At 51.3% G+C, this 15,365-nt stretch overlaps 1 protein-coding gene across 1 annotated transcript in view; it reads left to right on the forward strand.

Moving 5' to 3' along the window:
* SSBP3 (single stranded DNA binding protein 3) overlaps positions 1 to 15,365 on the forward strand; it is a 166,535-nt gene that overhangs the window by 105,000 nt on the left and 46,170 nt on the right. Inside the window, exon 6 of the mRNA XM_010847196.1 lies at positions 13,256 to 13,345. Within this exon, the coding sequence (XP_010845498.1) occupies positions 13,256 to 13,345 (90 nt within the window). The remainder of the gene's footprint in view (positions 1 to 13,255; positions 13,346 to 15,365) is intronic.

Below are 15,365 nucleotides of genomic sequence, written 5' to 3' on the forward strand. Positions count from 1 at the left end.
GCCTAGGTTTTCTGAACACCCAAAGCTTGGGTTTCACAGGCAGAGGAAACAGCCTGTTCTAAGATGTGTGTGGGCATAGTGGGGTGCGCGTGCACGTGTGTGTGGCAGCGGTGCTGTTTTTCGAGGGGAGAGGGTAATTGTATGAGTTAGCTAGTCTTGCAATTTGACCTTGTAGATGTGGTGACTATTCTTGATAAGCAGAATTTCTGCAAGAACTTTATTCATCCAAAAAATATTTACTGAGCCAGCACCTTCTCTATGCTGTGCACACTATTCCTGCCCCCATCCCTGTGAAGGCAGCTGGCTAATTTAATAAGAAATTAACAGTCAGATGTGACAAGTGCTGTGATGAGGAACACATGGAAGATGAAGAGGTTTTGCCCAGGAGGAGAAAGTGAATGAGAAGTTCCAGAGAGATGGACCAGCCTCCGCAGAAGGATAGTTGGGCATGTTCATCAAGTAAATTTGGGTGAAAGAAAGGCCTTGTAAGCCAGAGAGTACTGCTGCTGCTGCTAAGTCGCTTCAGTCATGTCTGACTCTGTGCGACCCCATAGACAGCAGCCCACGAGGCTCCCCCGTCCCTGAGATTCTCCAGGCAAGAACACTGGAGTGGGTTGCCATTTCCTTCTCCAATGCATGAAAGTGAAAAGTGAAAGTGAAGTCACTCAGTCGTGTCCGACTCTTAGCGACCCCATGGACTACAGCCCACCAGGCCGTCCATCCATGGGATTTTCCAGGCAAGAGTACTGGAGTGGGGTGCCATTGCCTTCTCCGCAGAGACTACTAAACAATAATAATAGGTTATTCCTTTTCTGATAGACTTAAAGAATCTAATTTGTTGAACCCTGATGAAGGTCTCTAGAAAAGACCTTCCTTTGTGCTTTCAATACCATATGGATTGATGGGGAGAGGAGGGGTGGACCACTGAGAAGTCCCGTGTATGGGCCAGAAGTCTCAGCAGATAGGTCCTCTGGTCCCTCGGAAGCCTTTGACCAGTCAGGTCATCTCTGGTTCTTCCAGGCTGGGCTCCTGACCCCGTCCCCCAACAGGTTTCTCACTAGGATCCTAAAGGCCGAGTGTGTCCTTGGGTGCTCTGGAACCATTGTGGCAGGATGCTAACAAGAAAGCCCTGCTTGTGTGCCTGGCAGACCCCCAGCAAGCATCTGTGGCCTCCCTGTGATGACCTCCAAAGGGCAGCCCTGCCTTGTCCTGCAGTGGCTCTGGCAAGACCTCAACAGGCTGTGGAACGAGCTTGCAGACTGGGCTGTGTCAAGGACTGAAGCAGCCTGGGTCTTAGTCCATGCCTGACCTACATCTTCAGCCCCTCCGCATCACTCTTGGAGCAAACTGAAGAGCCTGCCACCCGGAGAGGGCCTCCTGCATGCCCGCAGGGTGGGCCCTGTTCTAGAATGGTGCCAGGCAGCGAGGGGTGTGGTGTGTCTTTGAGGGGCTGATTGCTGTGATCACAGAATTTGAGTCAACCAGACTGGCTGGGTTGGGTTCCGTAAGGACCCTGGGTACCAGAGCTGTTACCGTTCCTGCCTCAGAGACACAGACAGACATGTGCGCACACAGACTTGCCCAGAATCTGTGACCTCGTGAATCCTCTTGCCGAGGGTGTTAATGTCTCTGTAAAATGACTGCCCTAGTCCCCTCATGTCAACACCGCTCCAAGTCTGCTCAGCGCCCCAGGGCCCGGGAGCAGGGTGAGGCCTGGGAACTTTTCTACAGTCCCACCGAGTCTGCTCAGCGCCCCAGGGCCCGGGAGCAGGGTGAGGCCTGGGAACTTTTCTGCAGTCCCATCCAGCGCAGTAGGCTTTTGTTGTGCACCTACTGGGTGCCTGATCTAGTTCTGGGAAGGCTTCCTGCACCTGCTGCATTTAGGCTTGAAGGACAGGTGGGGCAGCCGGGGAGGCCTCCGGGAGGGCTCGCCCCCAGCAACTGGGGTCTTCCCAAGAGGAAGGATCCCTAGTAGGCAGCATCATCTCAGGGGGTCAGGGCACTGGGTGGGGGCAGAAGGGACTGAATTCCGCCCACCCTGGACCCTGCTGTTTTGTAAATGAGGCACCCAGGCAGGGAGGGGATCGTCCTGTTCTCGTCACCTAGTTAGTTTTTTGGAGGTTGTCACTGAGGCTGAGCTGCAGCGCCCCTTTGTGTTACCTAAAGAATTTGGTCAAGGGGAAGGAATGTGGACTGGGAAGTCAGGTAGACCTGGGTTCAGGTCCCAGGGTGCTGCTTCCCCGCCTGTGGAACTGTGGGCAGATCAGCTCTCTGAGCTTCAGTTTTCTGTAATGTAGAGATGCTAATGCCACCCGCCGCCCTGGGGCTTTTTGAGGGGATCAGAGATAAGTAAGAAAGGGCCAGCATTAGGAGGCACCTGTCTTGTCATCTGTTGCTGTCCTGTCATTCCTGTGGGCAGCACAGGCAGAGGGGGAGGTGTGGCCAGAGCGTGCCATCTCCCCTAGCCGGAACCCTCTGCCTCATGTCATGCCTCTTCCCTGTGTCCTGGAGGGCCCAGCCATGGGCCCAGCCACTGGTGACCTTACCTGGCAGATGCCCAGGAGCCCTCAAGACGAGCTTCTCCACCTTCTGTCTGTATCTTGGGCAGCACGACACGTGTGCTGGAGGCAGGCTGACACCTGGGCTTCAGGTAGGAGAGCCAGCAGTGCAGCCCCCCATCTGACAGCTGGGCATGGAGGGCTGTCCGAGTGGACAGCAGTGGATTCTAAGTGCCCGGCTGCTCATGGCGTTGTTTGGTTCAATTTCCTTTGCGTTGTGACCTACATCATTCCTTATTTGCTAAACCCTCTGAGCAGGCAGCAGTAATAAATCAATTAATGACTCCGATGAATCGTTTAATGGCTGACAAAATAACAGTAAGGCCAACAGCTTGCATCTCTCCAGCGGTACCCAAGGACTCTGGTCGACCAGGGTGGGGGACGAAACAGAGACTGTTAGCTAAATGAGCGCAATTAATACGCGCTTTAAAGGCTTAGGCGGCATCTGTTCGTGCAGCCCATGCGCCTGCATTCCCGGCTCCTTCGTTTGCACCCCCTCCCCAGCCTAGTGTAAACTTCCCCGCTTGGATGTCAGGGGACCCGGATGAGATTTTCAGGCTGTGCACCTCATCCTGTCATGACGGGGGTGAGCTGAGGGAAGGTGACTCTGTACCCCTTGAATCTGGTGCTGGTGAGCAAAGTGTGTTCCCCCTTTCTTGAAAGGTGTTCTGGGGGCCATCCCTTTAATGATTTCTCTTAAACTTAAAAAAACGGAAGTTTCTAAAGCGGGTGGGTTTTTGTTCTGTGCACACCTCAGTCCTGGCAGGATTAAGTTGTCATTGGAACTGAGCATGTGTGCAGGCCCATGCCAGGGAATTTTCCACTTTGCAGAAGCAACTGCCAGTGTTCTTGTTAAGGAACTGTCACTGGCCTACTATGACATGTTTGCGGTTGTAAGAGGCTCCTTTAAGACAGTGGGGGTGTGTGTGTGTGTGTGTGTGTGTGTGTTTTGCTAATGGTATAAACCAGGGTCTGAAGCTCATCTCTCTTTAAGAAGAAAATCAGCGTTGTACAAACAGCATGTTGTTGATCCACTCCACACTGTTCATTTGCAGGGGGGACCTCTCGCCTTTAATCTCCCTTGTCTCACGTGCACATGCCTAGGACCCGTGCCCTCTGCTGTGCAGCTCAGCTGGGGAGATGTTTGCACATGGGGAAGGGCACCCTGTCTGGCATCTACAGTATAACCAGGTATTAATTACATGGGGCTCCACCTCTTACCCAGATGATGCCCTTTGATCCAGTTCCCAGAAGAAGCGAGTGCTTCCTGGGTTGGATGGGCAGGGCCTGGTAGGATGGTGGCCATGACCGTCTCAGCACAGCCAGTTCCTCCTCTTCTTGAAAATGATTTGAGTGGGGTGCCTTTCTTTGATTGTTTTTTAAAAATGAGAGAGGCCGCTCCTCGGAAGACTGGGTTCTGCCCCACCAGGGATGTTTCTTCTGCTGGCCCCCACCCTTCCCACGCCCTGGCCTGCCCTGTGTTCACAGAATCATAGAAAGCAAACGCGCGCGTCTTCCACCTGGTGCTGTGTTGCTGGCTCAGCAGTTTGAGTCCCTTATCTGAGGAGTCATATTTGGGTTCCCCATACCCCTGTTGAGGGTAGAGGCCTCCCCATAATAGACAATGATGAAGGGCTGAGGAAGGTAAAGTGAGGTGCCCTTGTACCCCAGCTGCTGGAGAACAGAGGGGCTGGGCATAGAGCCCGGACCTCTTTACTCTCCAGCAGCATCTTTAAACGTCAGTTTCAAAGCTTTGACCGGAGAAGCCAGTACACAGCCAGAAGGTCTGGGCTTGACTTCCAGTTCTGCCTGTTCTGAGCTGAATGACCTTGGACAAGTCCCTGAGCCCCTGTTTTCTCATCTATAGTCCCTGCCCAGTCATCCAGGAGGATGGGGAGAGAAGCTGGTTGAGCTGCACCTAGGTTAGCTGGTGAGCTGAGTGGGCAGCCTCCTCCCCCTTCTGGGGGAGGGGACGTGGGTAAGCCCCATGCCCACCCCGTCAGCGAGATGGAGTGGCTGGGGAGGGCAGAGGCCTGACGGGATTTATGCTCTGAAGGAGAAGCTGTCAGAAGGCCTGGTTCCAGGGGAGGGCTAAGATGACAGCAGTAATCTCTCACCTCCCTATCACCTCCTGCATCTCCGAGGCTCGCTGTCCTTTAAGGCCCTGGCTTGAGTGCCACCTCTTCCATAAAGCCTCCCTGATCCCTCTAATCCCCACCTCACGGCGCCCGCCCGGAGCACCTTCCCGCATCCCTCAATTCTCCTGTGGAGACTTCATTTCATTCCCTGGACCTCACGGGCAGAGCCAAGCCTCTGTCGTCTCCCACCCCAGCGGGCACAGCACAGCATCCCTGGTGGCCTAGGAGCCAGCATTTGCTGAACACATGGCCGTGTCAAAAGTGCTCCTAACCTTTTTAAGCTCCTCGCCTGCCTTGTTTCTCCTTCTCTTCCCAGGATAATTTACCAGTTAGATCCAACAGACTCTTTAGTGAGATCTTACATTCCCACACACAGGCACACACAAGCATGCACGCACCCTAAGTGGAGACCAACTCAGTGAAATACTTGCCGGAAGGAGCAGTTAGAAGGCCAGTCTACTCTGGGAAGAGAAAAACATGTGGATGATCTCAGATGTAGAGAATGCCTTGTGCTTACCTTATGTTACTATGAGCTGTTGTTTGTTTTCATAAGCAACAAAAAGCACCCAGAACTCTCTTTTGTAGGGACTGGTGGCAGGATGGAGAGGGGTGCGTTATTTAGGTTTCTTGGACCGAAATCAGAGGTGGAGGGACAGAGAGACTGAAGTTAGAACACAGGATAATGCACTTCTCTGGGCCTGATTTCTTACCGGTAAACAGCAGTGACACCTTCACAGGGATGTTGAGAAGTAAATCGTATCCCCTTCCCCAGGGGTTTGGGATCAGGATAAAAAGGCATTTGCTACTCTCTGCCTGCTCTCTCTGCATTCCTGCATCCATCTCACTTTTCAGGAGATAGAAATGAGGTGGGGATGTTAGGGAAGAAGCTCTGGTGTCAAGACAGCCCTCTCCTGGGTCTGACGGCCTGGCCGTGTGAGCTGGGGCTTTTGTCACCCTTTCTCAATTTGTGTGGCCGAGAGCTCGGTGTGATGCCCACTTGGTTCACTGTAGCAGCAGGATCTCAGCCACCTCACTTGGAATTGAGCAGAGGCCTGGGGGGCAAGAAGCTCACCCGAGTCATACAGCAGGTGGTTTATAGCCGGACCTGGAACCCTGATCCCAGGACCCTCCATCTGGGTCTCTTCTGTCTCCTAATAATCCCCAGGAAATGCCAGGTGGTGCTGGATGACATAGCTCCCCCCTTTTCAGAGGGGAGGCTGAGGCAGTCCCCGTGGCTCTGTTGTGGCCAAGCAGAGACGAAACCCACAGCCTCTGATCCTGAGTGCGCTCGCACCCTGTCCCCCTGAGCCACCCTGAGGTGACGTGGCCCACCGCTCCCAGAGGCTCTCCACTCTGATGCTCGGATCTGGAGAAGCTTTTGGCGGCTCAGAGCATCTGCCCCTGGACCCAGGGCCATCCCTCAGCAGCGACGAGCGAGCACGTCCTTTCCTCCCCGCGCGTGATGGCCCCCTGGCCGTTTGGAGGCAGGGATCCTGTGTTGCTCACTCCCCTGTGTCTTCCAGACCTATTTTTAACGCCAGCCAGTTCTGTCTCTTCACGTAGCAACAGCTCTGTGTGTTTTTCCAAGCTGCAGAATTAGAACCTCTGTTCTCCAAATGGATTCTCTTCTGTGGTCTGCACATAAAACCGAGAGGCCTCTTCCTGTACCTTCCACTTTAGCCACCCCGCTTCTCTGTCTTGGCCTTTCTGTTTGGGTGATGAGATTCTCTCCATTCCCTTAGCTATATCTTCAGTCTATTGATGCTGCTAAAATTCCCTCTAGGAAACTTGGGGGAGAAAAGCAGCGACATTACATTGCCAACAAACCTAAGCCATCTAGGCAAGGCTATGGTTTTTCCAGTGGTCATGTATGGACGTGAGAGTTGGAGTATAAAGAAAGCTGAGTGCCAAAAAATTGATGCTTTTGAACTGTGGTGTTGGAGAAGACTCTTGAGAGTCCCTTGGACTGCAAGGAGATCCAACCAGTCCATCCTAAAGGAAATCAGTCCTGAATATTCATTGGAAGGACTGAAGCTGAAGCTGAAACTCCCAATACTTTGGCCACCTGATGGGAAGAGCTGACTCATTGGAAAAGACCCTGATGCTGGGAAAGATTGAAGGCGGGAGGAGAAGGGGACGACAGAGGATGAGATGGTTGGATGGCATCACCGACTCAATGGACAGGGAAGCCCGGCGTGCTGCAATCCATGGGGTCGCAAAGAGTTGGACATGACTGAGCAACTGAACTGAACTGAGGAAGCTTGGCCCAGAGGGTCCCAGGTCACTCCTATATTTTGCAGAGAATGTTGTATTTTGAATTGTGAATTCCATATTTTGCACAGAATGCTGAACCCTCTGACCTGATGACACCTGTGTAAACATCCCTCCCTCCCTGGAATATGAACTTCTCTCACGGGCCTTCATTTCTCAGAGCTGGAGCGCGCCTGTCTCCCCCTCCCCAGCCCCCCAAGCGTCCTCTGCTGCCGAGCTGTGGGCACACCGCCATACACCACGCACCCCTGTGTCCTGGGTGCTTGGCCACGTGGCCTGCGTTGAGTTTCAGTCGAGGAAGGCTGTACTTGGTGGTTTCACATGTGGGCCCCGTGCTGCTACACGCCTGGGTATTGGGGTGGGGCGAGGAAGGAGGGGATTTGCAGAACAAAGTTCCATTTTGCAGCCTTGTAAATCAGTCAGGAGGGGTTGGCTGACCTGGCAGGAGTCCTGCCGTTCACTCTGAGCGTGTTTTTATTCTGTTTTCCAGGAGCTTCCTGTGCACAGAATAATTTTTTTTTAAGAGAGTAAAAAATGGGTGGGGGATTCCATGCTAGTTTGTGGGTGAGGCTAACTGGGGGTCTCAGGGTAAGGCTGGAAGGTCCTGTCTTGTAGGGAACACATACCCCCACCCCGCCCTCACCAGGCTCTGCTTCTTGAAGGAAGCATGAATGTCACCTACCACAGGATATACAAGATGTGAAGTAGGAGGCTCCTGGGAGCTTGTCTCTTGGTCCCTCTTGACTGACCCTGTTCCTTGAATCGCATGGGACTCCTTGCTATGGATTGAGGAAAGGGCCCACATCCAGAACTTGCCAAGTCTGTTCATTTGTGGAGCCTTGTGTACTCTGGTGCTGTTGGGTGAGTTTGTCAGGCATGCACTGGGATGTCTGGCACGGGCTAAGAGGTGTCAGATAGGATTCTCAACTGTCCTGAGCTACTTGCTCTTCTGCTGAGATCTCTTCCCTGTTGCCTTGAGTGGCAAGTCCAGGTTCCCTCGCACGGCTTTCAAGGCTCCTCGCTGTGGCTCAGATCCCAAGGCTGCAGGTTTGAACCCTGCATCTCTACCAGGGGTAAGAGTGGGGGGTAGAATGTGCTTACTCTGGGACAGGGGTAGTGTCCAGGTCTCTCCTCGCTGTTGACAGCGGAGTTTGGTGGAGTGGCATCTGGAACACATGAACAGAGCTGAGGGGCTGCAGTGAACCCCTAAGCCCCGGTGGCTGTGTAGCCATTCTGGGGTCATAAAGAGACCCTACTCTTGAGGGTGAACGTTGTAGAATGAGCCCTCCTTGGAAGGCTCCCTGGCTGTGAACAAAAATAAAATACTTTGCAGGGAGGGGAACTTTTACAGCTTCAGGCAGATGTCTGAAGGCACCTCAGGCTTTCCAAGTGGACTAGATCCCGGAGGCTTGGAGGAGGCAGCTGGCTGCAGTGGGCCACACCACTCAGTGCAAGGCCTGTTTTCTATTTGGAAAAGAATTTTTAGTTAGTTTAAAAAAAAAAAAAAAAAAAAAGCATGAGTTGCCAAACTGCATGCCCAATTTGAGTCTGCCTTTTTTAGTCCATGTGTGCATGTACGCGTATATGGATAAAGGTTGCTGAAGGGGGGCTGTTGGGGTTGCAGTTGGTGCAGGGGAGAGCCCAGATGTCATGAGCTGGCTGTTATCTCCAGGCTTTGATAATCAATAGGTTTGTAGGTGGTGCTGAAGTTTTGACCTCTTAAGGGTTCTTTTTTTGATCTGATTCTTTGTTTTTAAATACTTACTTAGTCTTAGGTGGGTCTTCGTCGTCGTGCACAGGCTTTCTCTAGTTGCAGCGCCTGGAGGCTGCTCTCTAGTTGCTTCTCATTGTGATGGCTTCTCTTGTTGAGGAGCACAGGCTCTAGAGCTTGGACTTTGATACTTGTGGTACAGTCTTCGTTGCCCTGTGGCTTGTGGTATCTTCCCAGACCAGGGATGAAACCCGTGTTCCCAGCATTGGCAGGCGGATGCTTAACCACTGCACCACCACTGCCCTGGAAGTCCTAAGAGTTCTGTAATGAATGGGAAAAGTTAAAATTTAGAGTCTGCCTTCCTAAAATTTAGGAGCTGCTGTTTCTAATCCCTGCTCCTGCTAGGTGTATGGACTGGGTTGGGAGAGTACTTTGGAAGAAGAGCTCCAGAAGTCATCTTCTCTTAACTCCATCATTTGACACTTGGCGCAGCAGAGGCCCAGGGCAGGCAGGGACTTCCGCAAGCCCATGTGGGAGGTCTCTGGCTCCTGACTCCTTCCTCCTCTACTCCGGTGGAAGAGTTCCTGGGCACCTGCTATAGCCCCAACGTGCTGTAGGCCTCTATGAATGTCAGAGGGTTTTGGTTTTGGTTTTGTGTTTTTAGAGAAAACTCACATGAGACACTTTGCTGAGTGCTTTAATGGAGTTGTAACTCCAAGTTGGAAACCACAGGGAGAGGCCGATTCCTAGCAGTCCGGAAAGGCCTGGCTCCAGATGGCCAGATTTGAGCAGGTCTTTGAACAATAAAAGTTGTAATTGTTTACTGAACGCCTGCTGTATGCCTCTCATGGTGCTGGGTCTTAGGGATGGGTAAAGGTGCTGTTGAGGTGTAGGGGTGAGGGCAGCCTCACATCGATAGATGTGGGGTGAGGTCCCTTGGATTGGGTTTCATGTGTAAGAATGATTTCTTAACCCTCTGGTCTCCCTGTGACACTGGTTGCTGCTTTCATTTTATTTTTTGTCCTTTTCTGCCCTTTTGAAAGTTTTGTACAAGTTTCTGTTTGCCTCAAAATCAAAGAATGGCAGTAACTGTCATACTTTAAGACACAGAGTTAAACACTGCAGAGCTACTTAATTTTGCAGCTGAAAGAGCCTATAAAGGATAAGTTATCACTCCAGCTTCCTGACACCTGAGCCACTACTGACATGCCTTCCTTTCACTGGAGGGTAGCAAATGTCCATTTCCACCCAGATGTCAAAGAATTATACCATCCCCCTGCTAGAACTGTGGATTTTCCATCCCTAACATTCAAAGGACCGTGGATTCCTGATCTTGTAGGAAAAAGAGATTTTGGTGTCAGGGGAGCCTTGCAAGTCATGCACCTGGTTCAAGTTTTCATTTAAAAGTTGTTTTTTTTTTTTTTTTTTTCCTTTTAAATGATAAGATATCTATATGTTATATCCTTAAGGTATAAAGAGCTCATGTATATTACTAAGGAAAGACATCAAATACCTGAATAGCAAACGACATGAATGATTTGTCATTTGTTTTACTAAATGGCCAGTGTAAACCATTTTAAAAGGTTAGTGATCCAAAAGATTAAGTTAAAATACCAAAGAAATCAAAGAGATACCATTTTGTAGCTACTAAGTTAGCAAACACTGATGTAATGCCCTGTTAATTAAATTAGTTGAATAATATTAGTCTTATTAAAAAACCATGTTTTCTTTGACCATTTAATGAGAGGAGGAGAAGTGCTTATGATATTATTTAACAAAAAACAGTGACTAATTTTCTTTTTACTCTGCTGTGTCCTATAATAAGAAAGTGTTTTATATTAAATGAATAATGCTAATTTAAAGAACCAAGTTGCTGAAGCTTTCCAGATCTTTCTTTAAAAGCCACGTGTTGTTTCTGAGCTGACGGCTGAGGAAGAGTAGATGTGGACTCTCTGAGGATAAGTAGGAAGAGGCCACCTTCAGTCTGCTCTCCACACAGACACTTGTTTTCTCATCTGTAATGTAAGGGTGCTTGTGTCTGCCTTGGAAGGCCACCTGGGGGTTCAGGGAGAGACGGTGTGAAAGTACCTGGCTTGTTCTGAGCATTAGGCCAGACAGCCCCTGCCATCCACCCTGCCCGGGCCTGGGCCATCGACTCAGTCTTTCTCACACTGTCGTCAGGAGCGCCACCGTTTCCATCTTCACCCTGAGAACGAGTCAGTGTCACATTTGTTGAATAAAACATTTAATCAGGGCAAGAGAGGGTTTTGGTTTTCCCAAATGTATCACCTGCCCTTGCCCGCCATTCTGATCAGCATCATTGACCCACCCTCCTTGCTTGACTGGTGGACTTGAACGAAAATATGAGTAATTTGAGAAAGATCACCTCCTAAGAGGGTACCTCTGTTTTGGAAAGGTATCAGTTTCCCTCCAAATTATATAAGAATTCTTTTATTTTGGTAGGAAGATGACTTATATAAACGATAGAAGTTTGGTAGGATAAGCAGATAAAAATAAATAAGAAAACTTCCACGAAAGAATTGAAGATAATAAAATTGTAAAACTCTGATCATTAGAATGGACAGAATTAGGACAGAATTTTTTAAAAGCTCAGAAACCGTCCAATGCCTTTGTAAGAATTTTTGTCCCTGATTTCAAATGAGTGGAAAACTTGTATCAAGCTGGTAGACCATTTGAGGAGTAAAATCTATGTTCTTTACCAAAATAAGTTGCTGAACTATTAAAGAGTTAAGTGTAAAACCAGTCTGTGGAAGAACTTGAAGACAGCATTGGAGGGTGTTTACCTCACTCCATTTAAAATTTAAAAAAAAAATTTTTTTTTTCTGCTGCTGCTGCAGAGTAATTGTTGGCTGTAAATCATGAAAAGTTGCATTTTCGCAGAACAACCAACCGCAAACAAAGAGTGCAGCTGATGGATAACCAGGCGTATTCCCTCAGGCAGCCCTCATCCTAGATGATACCGGGGCGGGGGGCTCAACCAGGGCTGGCTTCTCCTCCAACCTAAGGAGGTAGGAAGGGGAGAACCTGGTATTTTGGGGTTTTTTTAACACATTGCAGGATAGCTGGCAGACTCTCTTTACACCGAATCATTTTGGAATGTTGGGCCAGAGAAGCCAGCCCCATCCCACGCTATTCCCTTTTACCTGAGGTCTGTTGAAACAGCCACTGTGGGCCTCCCGAGTCCTCCTTACTTCCAGATTACCAGCTTCCCTGGGTTACAAAACACAGCCCATCCCATTGCTTAATCCTCCCCAACGCTTAGGAGCAGCTAGGCCCACCGCGACCGGAACCTAGTGCAGAAAGCTGAGTGGTTTGCCATGGCCGCCCCTCGCTAGTCCAGGCAAACAGTGTTTGAACCCCAATGTACTGGTTCCCAGGGCTGTCTGTTTTCTTGCTGCATGTGGTGTGTTTGGGGGATTCATACAGTCCCTCATTCCCTTCCCTGGGAGTTAGGAGTTCTGGGTCCTGTTTTGTGGCTGAGGAAAGGGCAGGAGAAGTGACTTAGAAGTGGTGACATCAGGCTGCAATCGTAACAGAAGAGCATTCTGTTTCTTGACCCTGAGGGGCTCAGTGTCGTCCCAGAGGACCCATCAGAACCCCCAGGAGGACAGTTGGCGATTATGTCTCAGAAGCTCAGTCCTGGTGGGGTCTGGGGGCCTTCGAGGTTGGGTCTGGGCTTCCTGTGGGAGCAGCCCTGCGAGGTGTAGAGTGTGGTGGGGAGCAGAGCACCGGCCCAGGTGGGCGGTCAGGCCCGGGGGCTTCTCTCTCAGCTTCACCCGCCCATGTGAGCACGGGGCCAGGCACAGACATGCCGGCCATGTGAACAGGTGGGACACAGATTGTCTGGAAGGAGGCCAGGCTGGGGAGAGCAACGTCTGTGCACCCCTGGGACGCGTTTGTTTAGGCAGATGTACCAGGTAAATGCCGGAAGAGCAGCATTTGAAAGAAAAAGTATGACAATGCAGCCCACCTCCTCTGTGACCCCAGGACCCTGACGGGGCCAGTGACGTGCCTGCCCGCCTCTCGCACTCCCCGGGCCTTTCCCAGCTGGTCTGTCTGTAGATTCACTAAGCCGTGGGCATTCATTGATCTGCTCTGTACAGCATGCCAGCGTCTTGGCGAGGGCACCCCCATTCATGAGGCACCTCGCCTGCCCTACGGAGGCTTTTTCAGCAACTGAGTGGGGAGGCGGGGCTCGCTAACGGCTACTGCTGCTTGGAAGGGTGTGTGCACGCCAGGGGTGGGCATTGCCCTCCCGTTCTGGTGGTGGTGGTGGTGGTCGTGGGTTAGTTGCTCAGTCACGTCCGATTCTGCAACCCCATGGACTGTAGCCACGAGGCTTCTCTGTCTGTGGGGTTTAGTGATGAGGAAGCATAGGCTCAGAGAGCTCATCTCTTACCCACTGAGTGACAGTTCTGGGAAGGTGCTGGTGTTTTGTGTGGATGGGGGGGGTCTTTGGAGGACATGGGTGGAGAGGGTGGAGGGGGCTGGGAGTGAGAACTCCCGTCTGTCTACATGGGTGCAGCCTCTTACTTTCCACCCTCTTGTCTCCGCAGAGTGCAGCAGCCGCCCCGAGCCCCGTGCTTGGCAACATTCCCCCCAACGATGGCATGCCGGGAGGCCCCATCCCTCCGGGTTTCTTTCAGGTACGTGCTAGGCCCTCGGCCCTGTGCTCCTTTCCCTCCAGGCCAGGCCCCAGGCAGGCGGGAGGGAGGGAGAGAGAGAGAAGTCAGTAGCAGCTCAGTTTGCCATGGTCTAAATACAGTTGCTTCATGCTGGTTCAAACCCTTCCCTTCCCATCCCTCTCGCCACCTCTTCCAAAAACCAAGGAGGGGAGCAGAGAAAGCTGGAGAGCAGACACCTCCGGCGCGTGCTGTCATTTCTGCTGGAGTTTGTTTTCTTCACGCCAGCTTCGCGCTCACGACACAGCCCGCCCCTGGTTGGGAGGCAGTGGGGCTGCTTCCAAGGCCGGTGCAGGGCTGTCTTTTAACAAAAGGCTTTTTTTTTTTTTAACAAAACAAGTAAACTGTTCTTTGTTTCTGTTTTGTTGGTGCTGTCATTGTCACTGTTTACTTTGCCTGTCCAAACTACAAACCTTAGGCGTAATCTAAAAAACCAAAAAAACCCACCATCCTGGCAGGTCTGGGAATCCTTTCCCTCTGGTTAACCGCTTGATTTTTTCCGAGTGTGATCACAGAAGGCGTCCCACAAGCATCTGTGCCCATGCTCTGCCCGCCAAAGGCAGGAGCCACGCTCGTGGGTTGAGAGCCGGGTCTTCTCCAAAAGACACCTTGTTGGGCTCTCGGATGTGGGGTGTGGGGTGTGGGGTGTGGGGAGACAGCTTTCTGATTTGCTGGGTGAGTACACTCGCCACGCCCTCTGCACCACCTCTTGCATCTCTGTTATCCCCTCTGGGGACTCATTTGATTGAAACCATATTGAGACTGGAACAGGCCATTGGAGAGGGATTGACCTGTGGGGGCTGGAAGGAACTTTTATGATGGAGCTCTTGGGGTTGACATGCTTTCAAACCTCTCCTCAGTCGAGAAATCTGCCTGAGGTATGCACACCTTTTGAAAGGTTGGTTGTTGTTTAGTCACCATGTCCTGTCCAACTCTTTGTGACCCCAGGGACCGCAGCTCACCAGGCTTCCCCGTCCTTCCCTGTCTCCTGGAGTTCGCTCAAACTCATGTTCATTGAGTCGGTGATGCCAGCCTTTGAAAGGTTAGCTTTTCCAGATTAAGAATCTAGAAAGAGCTGTTATATAGAAAAGAAGGTGGATATTTTTCTGTGAAGCCCAAGAATTCAAAACTGGGGCCAGGGAGACACAGTCTGAAGAGACTGTGGCTTGGTGACAGCCAGAATTTCACACTGCATGCTTCCAGCAGTGGGACAGCGGTCACAGGAAGCTCCCTGGCACTGGAGGAATCTGAGCAAAAATGGGGCAGGTGCCTCTTGGGGTATTAAGGGGTTTTTCTCCCTGGGTGGGAGATGACCTAGAAGACATGTCTGCTTTGCAATGTTTCACGTTATAGTTGATGTTCGCTCTCAGGAGAGGAGGGTTAGGACATGCTGCTTACCAGCCAAGAAGGGAAATCAGTGAAATTTGGCTGTTCTTCAACAGAAAACTGCAGGTTGCCCACCAAGGTGGCAGTGAGCAAAGTGATAGGGATTTGGGGATGGAAGCTTAGGGTATTGGATGGCCACACATGTGTCTTGTCTGTGTTCCTAGCATATGGTCCAAACTGGGGCCTTGTCTCAGGAATGGAAGTGGGTGTATAGGCTCCAGGTTAGACCAGACCAAGCACTGCCTGGGGTGAGGCTTGGCACAAGGCCACAGGCGCTGGGAAGAGGGGCCAGACTTACGAGAAAGAGTGAGATGTTCAAAACCTTGGAAATCCGTGGACCCAGGAAAGACAGGAGCTTGAAGGACCACTGCCTGACGGGGTTGTCCATGCCAAGGGGCAGCCACCTTCCCAGCCGCTGAGGACAGTTTTCTGCAGCCAGGCAATGGTCTTTCCCCTGGTGTTCTCTCCAGTTGGAACTTCTCTCCCAGGCTCATGTCCTCCCCAGAAATACCGTGGCTGCCTTTCCTACAGTGCAGAAGTGGCTTTCCCGTCTGGTAGACAGAGACCACCCAGATACACGCTCCATCTGTGTGCATCC

Source organism: Bison bison, unplaced genomic scaffold (assembly GCF_000754665.1).
Source record: "Bison bison bison isolate TAMUID 2011002044 unplaced genomic scaffold, Bison_UMD1.0 scf7180017864244, whole genome shotgun sequence".
NCBI classification, from domain to species: domain Eukaryota; kingdom Metazoa; phylum Chordata; class Mammalia; order Artiodactyla; family Bovidae; genus Bison; species Bison bison.